Source organism: Lolium rigidum, chromosome 3 (assembly GCF_022539505.1).
Source record: "Lolium rigidum isolate FL_2022 chromosome 3, APGP_CSIRO_Lrig_0.1, whole genome shotgun sequence".
NCBI lineage: Eukaryota > Viridiplantae > Streptophyta > Magnoliopsida > Poales > Poaceae > Lolium > Lolium rigidum.
The window spans coordinates 359,693,012-359,703,685 of NC_061510.1; the positions used below are offsets into that span (position 1 = coordinate 359,693,012).

The 10,674-nt window shown below is 43.5% G+C and overlaps 1 protein-coding gene across 2 annotated transcripts; it reads left to right on the forward strand.

Moving 5' to 3' along the window:
* The first annotated feature begins 5,514 nt into the window (after positions 1 to 5,514).
* LOC124704147 (GDP-mannose transporter GONST1-like) lies at positions 5,515 to 9,856 on the forward strand. 2 transcript variants are annotated; one of them, XM_047236382.1, is made up of 10 exons: positions 5,515 to 5,743; positions 6,538 to 6,702; positions 6,866 to 7,091; positions 7,197 to 7,336; positions 7,809 to 7,938; positions 8,122 to 8,220; positions 8,355 to 8,509; positions 8,875 to 8,991; positions 9,076 to 9,173; positions 9,264 to 9,856. In XM_047236382.1, exons 1-10 carry the CDS (start codon positions 5,739 to 5,741, stop codon positions 9,320 to 9,322), a joined length of 1,194 nt encoding a protein of 397 aa, XP_047092338.1. In that variant the 5' UTR covers positions 5,515 to 5,738; the 3' UTR covers positions 9,323 to 9,856. The 2 variants fall into 2 exon arrangements, with proteins under 2 accessions (XP_047092338.1, XP_047092337.1); XM_047236381.1 differs by lacking the exon at positions 5,515 to 5,743 and having other exon boundaries at positions 6,599 to 6,706.
* Positions 9,857 to 10,674: the final 818 nt, after the last annotated feature.

Consider the following 10,674-nt stretch of genomic DNA (forward strand, 5'->3'; position numbering starts at 1 on the left):
GACGCCCCCGACGGCGCCGCCTCTAAGCCTGGGTGGCACTGGCACCCGCTCCCGCCGCCTCCTTACGTGGAGAACACTGACTACGGGCCCTTCTCCTCCCGCGGTGGCAGCAGGATCGCCTCCTGGGCAGTGGTCGGCGACAACATCTGGATGTCCCGCCACGGCGTTGGCTAGCGTCCACAGCTTCGACAAGACGACCCGCGAGTGGAAGCACGCCCGCAGCAGCGAGATCCCGCTGCTCGGCCGCGCCGAGCACGTCCCCAATCGCGACCGCCTGTTCGGCTTCCGCTTCGTGTCCAGCGAACGGAACCAGCTGCTCTGCGCCTCGGACCTCTAGGGGGAGGCGCCAGATACCGTCTGGGAAGAGGAAGCGCCCCAGCAGGAGCACCGCGGCTTTGAGCCGGACTTTGCGGTGTCGCCCGTGGACAGGCATTCCCATCACCTTGTGCACCTCGGCTCCGGCAGGTTCTGCACAGCAAGGTTTTACCGCCATGACGGGAAGCGATTCGCCGTCTTCACTGGCCTGGAGGTCGACAAGGGGCTCAACTTGGTCAAGCACAAATCGCTGCGTTACAACTTGGACGACGACGAACCGCTGCACTGGGTACTTTAGGCTCGGCGTTGCAGGTGCCATTTTAGCCCAGACTGAAGTTCCAGTGACCTCGGTCCAACGCTAAAAGAGGAACACGTGCACGTTCTATGTATCAAGCAGTGACGGCTTAATTATCGAGTGGACGAGGACGAGTATAGGAGGTACAAATTCTGCACGACAAGGTACCCATTTCAATGTGTTTTTTTTTTTTTTGCTGTTCACCATCATGCAGGGTGCCTTTTGGCAGGGTTCAGAAGACAAGGAAATGCTTGAAAATGCTTCGATCGGAGGTTGTTTTAATTAAATCATCAAGCTTTATTAATTGGTTAACAAAAACCTCAAATCAAGGCAAAAATTACAATGAATCATTTGAAATTGTTGTCTCTAGCTCTACCTTTCGCATCTAGATGCATATCCAACCCTCTAGTAAAGCAATTGCACAAATCAAACGTGCATAAGCTAAACTAACCTCACAAATTCTAAAATCAGCACTAATCATCCTAATAATCGGGAAGCTGATTGTGAAATACGTGTGAAACGTGCATGGTGCACATTTGTGATTTTGGCAACTAATGACAGTCCCTATAGAACAATGATTTCATAGGGTTTATATTTGAAGTAATCTTTAATGGGAAATATGCTTGCAAGCCATGTTCTGCATTCAAGGTTCTATGTGTTAGATTCAAGGTGGATGCCATGAAGATAAACATACAAATTGATTGTTTGGCATCAAGATGGAGTTTGCGCGTGGACCTCAAAGGAAGTCACATTCTAGCTTGAAAAGATGTTTTCAAGAGAAGAGATCAAGATATGACTTCAAGTCAAGGTCATGATTGGTTCATATATGGTTGATCAAGACTTGAGCCATTCAATCAAGTAGAATTTTGTATGTATCTCAATATATTGTGATAGAGCCTGAAGAAGACCAATTGATGACTCATGGTGAATCCCAATATTGGTCACGAGAGATTGAGCCACTCGCAAGCTTGTCTTTAAGGAACGAAGATTAAGTGAAGTGTTCATTAATGTCTTTGATCAATACAACATCATAATTAAGAAGTGGGGCAATGAAATATACAATGTTTACAAGACGAAGAGCAAATACTAAATTCAAGTTGTTCAACACAAACAACATAAATGTTGCACCATTTGGGATCAGGTGATTTCGTGGTATACTAAGAAATTTCCAATTGTGCTTTGTGTTCTATCGATTAATCTGTGGGTTTGGCGTATCTAAGTGGGTTAGGTATCTATCCATGTGATTTAATCAAAACTTGTATTTAAAATATCCCAATGCAAAGATCACATGCTCGAAGCTTGCCGTCCATTTGGTGATAACTTGCATGTGACTGTATGCTCTAGTGAAACTTTCCCATAATGGAGTATGGAGGGGGTGTATTTTTAAAACTTACCAAGCAACATGATCAAGTGAAGTATTCCGAGTTAGGGAAAGCATAAAGCATTGTCTCCAAGCTCAAGCGAAATGCACATGTCAAAGGTATAATCTTGCTAGGTTTTCCTAGTTTTACCGATCTCAAGGTTCTTGGTGGGAAACCGGATTATAAGTTTGACATCCGCCTTATCAACGGCTTTGGGGCGTTTATTAGTATTACATTGTTTGTAGGGGGTTAAAGCTTTGCATTCTTGGCATTCTCCTAATTGGCCAGTATTTGGTTTTCTCTATGTTAGGATCTAGAGCTTGTTGTTTTCTTCAAAACAATTCCATGTTCATTACAAATGGAGTTTGTGTGCAAATGATATTATGTTTGTGGTGTTGGAGGGTTTTTACGGCTCTTCATCTATATAGAACTCAACCTTTCATATGTGGCATCCTTCCTATTTTGTTGATCTTCGATGTTTTTCTGTGTGAGATGCTATATCTTGAAAGTAAGCTCAAGTTCATCGAAACGGTGAAAGAACATTTCCCGCCCTTTTGGGTTTTGTGTGTTTGACGTCAACACTAGTTATATTTTTATGTGTGTTGATGTAGACAGGTACAAGATTTCAAGATATATACTTGGCTGATGAATTGGACTGACAAAAAGGATGCTATGCTGGTTTTTCTCTTCCGGCGGAAGTTCCGGCCACTGCCAGCGGAACTTCCGCCCAGGGCCGGAAGGTCCGGCCATAGCCAGCGGAACTTCTGCCCAGATTCCCCCCTCAGAGCACCTCTCAGTTGAAGCTTTTGTTTAGCTGGCCGGAAGTTCCGGTGCAGTTGGCCGGAAGTTCCGGTCAGCGGAAATTCCGCCCAACTTCCGGGCTAGTTCCGGAAATCGGCAAATTGTGGCTCAGTATGTCCAGTATGGTTTTCTCGGAATTCCGGAACTTGGCCGGAACTTGGCCGGAACTTCCGGTCACCGGAAGTTCCGCCCTAGTTCCGCCCCAATCTTTTTTGACCAGGTCGCCTGACGCAGAATCTTCCTGGCGGAAGTTCCGGCCCTCCTGGCCGGTACTTCCGGTGCCAGCCGGAACTTCCGGCCCTCCTGGCCGGAACTTCCGGTGTTACTAAAAATCGTCCAAACGGTCAGATCTGAGAGCTCCAATCATATAAATAGCTCTCTTCTCCAAAGGGATAGGTTGCTCAATCATTGCACAAAAATCTGCCAAGCTTCACCACCATTAGAGCCATCTCAAGAACTCAAGATTTGCAAGATCTCCTTCCTCCCCCAACCAAAGCTCTTGATCTTTGGGGATTCGAAGGAGAAGACACCGATCTACATCCTCACCGAAACGATTTACATTTCCCCCTCATTTGTTTGAGGGCCCCCTTGCTAGTGTTCCTCTTTGGATCCCTAGTTGATTTGTGTTGATGTATTGTTGTTGATTGTTGTGTTGTTACATATTTGGGAGCCTCCAATTCGGTTGTGGATGTGTGCCCCAAGAACTTTGTAAAGGCCCGGTTTCCGCCTCGAGGAAATCCCTTAGTGGAAGTGGGCTAGGCCTTCGTGGCGTTGCTCACAGGAGATCTGAGTGAAGCCTTCGTGGCTATTGGTTTGGCTTTCGTAGCAACCACACTCCTCCAAACGTAGACGTACCTTCTTGCAAAGGAAGGGAACTACGGGAATCATCTCCGTGTCATCGCGTGTTCCACTCTCGGTTACCTCTATCCTATTCTATCTCTTATATATTGCGTAGCTATATCTTGCTTAGTTGGTAACCTTGTCATAGGTAAATTCACTTAGTTGCATATCTAGAGAATTTACCTTTGTGTCAAGCCTAAATTGAAAAAGAACTAAAAATTGGTTAGCACCTATTCACCCCCCCTCTAGGTGCGGCATACGATCCTTTCAAACGGTTTCTTATGTAAATGATATCTAACATTTCTCGTGGAAGTCGTTCTTGCTTTTAGGAGACTGTGGACCCCCTTCCTTTGTCTGTGTTGCTTTTGGAATGCGCAGACAAACCGAGAGTGTCCTTATAAAAGGGATCTTCTTTCCCAAAGGTTGTCAAGCCTTTTGGACCTAAATTTGTCCACATTTTTATCTTCTAAAGCTTGACTCTTACCCATCCCTTCTATGGTTCTTGCATTTTTTTTTGGCGGGAAGAGGGAGAGAGAGAGGGGGAGAGGATATAGATCTACATTTTCACTCTCTTCTACGTGTAGGGTAGTTATTAGATCTACATCTTGAAGTCATTGGTTGAACTCCTCCTATGTTCTTCCTCTCTGATTCCTCCTTGACAAATTTTTTCTTTGGTGTGGGATTTGAGAGAGGACTTGAGCAACTAGGGGCTATCAACTATCTTCATGCGTGGGGTGTCGGCTTCGATCACTTTGGTGATGGTCTCATCGACCAACTTGGTATGCGGCATCAGGCCCGACGTGTGTGCGTTGTTTGTCCTGTAAGTGAGTTAGAGCCGCAACTTCGGGAATCGCCATGGCGTGAGCATTTCCTAGTATGTATTTACTAACCTTAAATAATACGTATGAGTCATATTTAGGGGATATTCACTTTGGCTCATAGGAGCATTTGCTCCCATTATGTGAATCAACATTTCGAAGTGTCAAAAAATTCTAAAATAAAATTTTACATGTACATCTACACATTTTATGTTGGTACACAAGTTTTCAAAAAAACTAAAAAAATTTGTGGCTCCTGTAAAAAAGACAAATTTTGATGCTATAACATGACTACATACAGGACATTTTTTTGTCTTTTTTGTACACGCCACATAAAATGTTGTTTCTCCATGAAAACTTGTGCACTAACATAGAATGTCATGATGTACACCAAAAAATTTATGTTAGAATTTCTTTTTTAAAAAATTATTTTTTAATTATTTTGTATAATGGGAGCATTTGCTCCTATGAGCCAAAACGCCTCCTCCCATATTTAGCTACTAGATATCCTATAAATCTATCTTAATTAGCTTCAAAAATCCTTGTGTGAAATAACTCATATATTTATTTTGCTGAACTTATAATGGCTACCGGGACCATGCCATCTTTTAGATACGCTTTGTTCCCCTGCAGACAAAGGTGTTACCTCGGCTAAAATGTGGTCTTTGGACCGATGTGGATGTCGGTGGAGCAGCGGCGCTAAAAATCTTTGTGGTGTTTTAGGGCTTCAAATCTACTAGTAGTTGTTTATGTGTCGGAGTTGTTGGACCGGCTATGCCAATTCTTATTCTTCGATATGAAAAATTGAAAAGTATAGCTCTGCTCGAAGAGAAAAATCAATTGAGTAAAGCTTGATCAAGATCAGACCAATTCGTGGTCCAATCGGCGCGGACCGTTGATTGTTAGCTGGTGCGCGACGGCCGCGCCGTAGTTGACTTGCTAACTGGCCATGTTGCCGCGACAGCCAGCAAAACATACGCTGTTCTTGCGACGGCCCACGCCGGCCACTACCACTTGATGATGAGTTCCAGTTGCTGACTTGCCGGCTGACTCTCCAGCGGCGACCCTCCGCCTCCTGCTCCTCGCCGCTCCTCCCTGATCCCTCGCCTGGACCCTGCGCCGCTCACCGCCGCTCCATCCTCCCCCCTCGCCTCTACCTGGCCGGCCGCCTCCTCACCGGAGCTAGTCGGACCAGATCACCGGGAAGCACCCCGTGGATCGTCTGCGCCCGGCGGATCCCACCTCTGTCCTCCCCAGCTCGTCACCGCGGCAACCACCCAGCTCCCTCCCACGCTCGCAACTCCCGGAATGAGGTAGCGGGCTCCGCCCAATCCCTCCCTCTCCCCCTCTGTCTATCATGTGGTTTCCTCTGAACTAGCATGTCTACTTATGTGTATTTGCCATGGATTGAGGCTAGGCTTAGGTGGATCTGAAAGTTCTCGCATATGTTGACTAATGAATTTCTAAACCGTCGTTTTGACTGAGTAGTGTTCCTTTTGCTCTGTCGCAAGGTATTCATGGTATTTAATTTGCTCTGTTCTTGGGCGCACCTGCAAGTTCATGTGCCCCTTTATGTGTTATGCAGTGATTACGATTCGAAAATGTGTGAGTAAGTCGCTGGTATAGCATAACCCTCACAATGTGTTAGTATGGTCCATATTTGGCCAATGGATGTAATTAAATTTTTCGGTAAAGTGGATGTAACTAAATATCCTACAGTAGTTGAGGTGATGTTTGGAGAATATTTTCTGTGGATAGTCATTAAGATGTTTGAGACTTCAAAGTTGGCCTGTTCAATTTCTCAACTGGACGCATACCAACTGTATTATGTTTCAAAATGTGCCAGGCACATGCAGTGGGACCATTCCGAACAAGTACTGGAACTTATCCATTTAGTTCGATTATATTTAGACAATGCAGATGCTTATTATGATTATGCTCCACTATTATGAATTTTGAAGTGGCATCGCTTTCATTGGCTTGCTTTATTCCAGTGGTTCAGATTTTAATTCGAGATACTCGACAAGATAAAACCTAGCAAAAATGTGGCCTACTTGTAAACACAATGCACACTGATTCATGCACTAAATAAGTGGTTACCTTGCAGAAACCCTCAGTTAGGCATTCATGTGGACCCTGGTACCCCTCCTGGGAGAAAAGTACCGGAGATTACGACTAGTCCGCTCATGAATGGTGAAAAGAGTAAACTCTGGGATCAGATTGGAGGTCAAAGTTCACTGGCAAGTCCCATGAGGAGAGAAATTGGGAACAGGCATGTAAGCTTCCCTTGATCTATGTGTCAATTAACCAGAGTAATCCTGGAAACATCTTGACAATGGATTTCGTTCTCACCTCCTGGAATGAAAATTGTAATGTAAGCAGTTACGCCTCATGCTGACCCAATTGATCGTGTTTTTGGTTCATATTTTCTCCAGATCTATGATGAGGTCCTTCTCTGCTGATGAGATTGACTTGGAGGATTTGAAGACCTCAAAAGATAAAGATAGACCTTCAGGATCCCTTAGGATCCCAAAAATTCAGAATCACTCTCTTCTATCTGGTCTTGCTTACTGCATAGCATCCTGCAGCATGATTTTAGTTAATAAGTTTGTTTTGTCTGGCTATGGTTTCAATGCAGGGATATCTCTGATGCTTTACCAGGTATATTACTGTTGCTGAATGTATACTTTGATGCAATTGTCTTCTTCTGCATTGTGGCTATTGGGGTGACACTGACAGTATTTTCTTCATCATGTTTTACTGCAGAACATTGTATCCGTAATCATAGTTTCCACACTGTCCCTCTCTGGTGTTATCCCTACTGAACCATTAACGTGGAAGTTAATCAAAGTTTGGTTGCCTGTGAACATCATATTTGTCGGAATGCTAATTACAAGCATGTTTAGGTGTGTACAAGATCTTCAAATCATTTTAATCCGTGAATTGTTTTCGGTGCAGTTTATGTGGGTCTGTACTTATATACTTTTGTTCTCGGAGCATGGAATTGTTATCTGAATTAAGCTGTTATTCTATGTTATGGTTATACACATTCCAAAATTGCTCTCTGTTTATTTGCTTAGCCATGAATAAAGTAACGCAGTTGTGATATAATTGTTTCTCCTTTAATCACTATTGATGCTTAATAATATTTGGTTGCTCATATGTTTCACTTAGGGATAAAATGTTGCTGTGTTAAGGCTCATCTGTTTTACCTCTATTCATGTTCAATTTGTTAGTTTGGACGATGACAACCTGAGTAATTTCTAAATTTGAGTTGAGCTTTCATGAGCCGTGAAGAAATTGTTTCTTGTAATAAGGAAATATCAGATTGAAAATTTAAGAAGTCCTGCAATTTTTGATATTTTCTTTGCCTTTCAGTCTGAAGTACATCAATGTTGCAATGTTGACTATATTAAAGAATGTCGCCAATGTTCTTACTGCTTCTGGGGAAACCTACTTCTTTAAGAAGCAGCATGATAGACAAGTTTGGATTTCTCTCACGTTGATGGTAGGTCATGAAGTTATGAATGTTTGAGCTGGACTTGAATGTCCGAGGGGCATATTTTCTCTTCTATTGCTAAATAATAGCATTTCACTACCATCTCTAAGCTCGTGTGTTCATGAGACATTGACTCAAAGTAACACACTATTATGCCATTTAAGGCCTGACTCACCTCTGTTTCCTCTGTAGATAATTTCCGCCATTGCTGGAGGAATAACAGACCTGTCATTTAATGCAGTTGGCTATACATGGCAGATCATAAACTGTGTTTTAACAGCGTCATATTCGGTATTGTTCTTCTCAATGATTACAGCACGAGATGATTATCACATAGTTAGTCCTGCCACGTGTTCTAGATTCTTATCTACAGTTCTGAGATGCCTCATATATACATTTTAACAAGTGAACTATTTATTTTCCAGCTTACACTGCGGCATGTAATGGACAGTGCTAAGGAAGCCACCAGGTCTGGCAATTTGAATGAGCTTTCGATGGTTTTACTGAATAACGTTCTATCACTACCATTGGGAGTTATCCTCGTGCTTGGTTTTAATGAAGTGGAGTACCTGTTGGAAACGTAAGCTCCTGATTCAGATTTTATTTATTCACTTGTTGTAGCATGAACCTAATAAATGAAATGCAAACTGTGGAGCTTCCATCTGTGCAACAAAAACTATTTGTCCTTTCCTGTCCTTCATGGCACACCAACATAAAATGATGTAGTCTAAAAGAACCTGTTATGGACATGTCACCTCAATCTTGCCAGTAAGCTGATGTATAGGGTCAAATGTATTTATCTGCTACAAAGTGATCTATAGGGTCGAAGGTGTTTATCTGCTAGTAACTTAGGTTCCTACAAGATACAATTCTAATATCCGGTACCGGTAGAAAAAATAGATAATTGCAAAGGCTACTTTTGTCTTATGGGAAATGGATTTGCAGGCCTCTCCTGAGGATGCCTATGTTTTGGCTAGTCATCACTGCTAGTGGAGTTTTGGGTCTTGCTATCAGCTTTACTTCGATGTGGTTTCTTCGTCAGACAAGCGCAACAACATATAGGTACAGAGTCTGATCAACCTTTCTAAAGTTGTTGCTCTTTACTCTTCTTGAGCTTCTTATGCGAACGTTGTCCCCCTGTTGCAGTCTTGTAGGCTCCCTGAACAAGATCCCTCTCTCTATTTCCGGAATCCTTCTCTTCAAAGTCCACACAAGCATGCAGAATTCCATCAGCATTCTGTTCGGTATGTTTTGTCTATGGTGAAGGCAAAGAGATTAATACCTTACAGCTGACACATACCACATTTCACTGACAATGAAACCATGCCCTGCAGGCCTACTAGCAGGAGTATTTTTCGCCAGGGCGAAGTTGCGGGGCAACTCCCAGTCCTAGTTGTTCTTTGTATGTCCTAGAAGGCAGTGTCACATTCATCATCAGAGAGCAGGTTGCTCCCACAAATCACAACCTGGGAAATTTGTGCAGATGTGAGGTTCTTTCCCAGTTGGCAACGCAAGAGACAACATCACCTTAGTTATCCTGAGGCTTCGCCCTTTTCTCTCGAAGCTGTCTTGGGTTGGTGGTGGTATACATCTCATGCTTTCATGTAAGACACACGGTTAGATACTGCTGAAATCCCTGGCACATACATCACATCCTCTCGAAGCTGTCTTAGTTATCCAGATCCCAGTCCATACATCTCGTTCTTTCATGTAAGACACACGGTCAGATACTGCTGAAATCCCTGGCACTTGGGGACATAGATTACAAGGGTAAATACAGATAACTGCAGATGCTTGTGTAGTTGACTATTGGGTTGGAGATCCCCCTCCTGAAACCTCAGCTCGACAGATTGTTACTGCATATTCTTTTGTCCTGGAGATACGCTGTTAATCCGGTTTACCCTGAGTCATGGGAAATTTTGGTTCAGGAGATCTTTTCAGTTTCCTTACACTGTATTCGCATTGCTGGTCAAATGCACTCAAAGCAACTCAGGAACAACGCGTGCTGTGCAATCGTTTTTCAGAGCACAGGTAGATGGATTTTCTTCAAAAAAAAAAAAAAAAAAAGAGGAGAGAGAGCAAAGATAGATAGCAGTGCTCAACGGCAATGCAGCAAGTAGGTTAAGATTCTTGTTTCTAGCGTGTGACAGGCTAGCAACTAGCAGCACGCAAGGCTCTGAAACTTGCATAGGCAAACGCTGCGAAAAAAAACACAGCTCTGTCATCTTGGAAGCATTGTTCATGACTGTTGTATTGAGGTTTGACTGCTGCTGTGATTCCTGTGAGTGTCTCCCTATTGCTCGTAAGCTGTCCCTATGCTTTGGCATAAATGTCCTGGACGCTCTCCCTGTGTGAAAAAAGTATGAAAAAGAATATAGCAGAATAAATGAGGCAGACGAGACAGATGCGTCAATGCTCTTTGGACACGCGACATGACCTCTCACAAAGGAACCAAGAGCAGAGGAGGACTGGCACACATTCACTCGAGCAAGTATTCAATGGGGGCTCAGCACTGTCCTTTTCCTTGCACCAAAGATAGTCGGTAGGCAAGATTTTTGCATATCTGCACGTGACAGGATTTCGATTGAATGCAGCAGTAGTAAACCTTTGCTCAAGGCTTGAGTTAGCCATGCATACGTAGCACAGGCTAGGCAATCTGTTTCTGTTGGCACCTTGGGCCGTTTGGAACAGTGGCATGTTTGCAGCGTAGTAATTTGCATAAATATTGTATTGCAACTTGAATTA

What these genes read in the sequence shown, in the direction of transcription:
- LOC124704147 (XM_047236382.1), top strand. An exon ending in TATCTCTGATGCTTTACCAG is followed by an intron (nt 7,092 to 7,196) that starts GTATATTACTGT and finishes GTTTTACTGCAG; the next exon opens with AACATTGTATCCGTAATCAT. An exon ending in GGATTTCTCTCACGTTGATG is followed by an intron (nt 7,939 to 8,121) that starts GTAGGTCATGAA and finishes TTTCCTCTGTAG; the next exon opens with ATAATTTCCGCCATTGCTGG.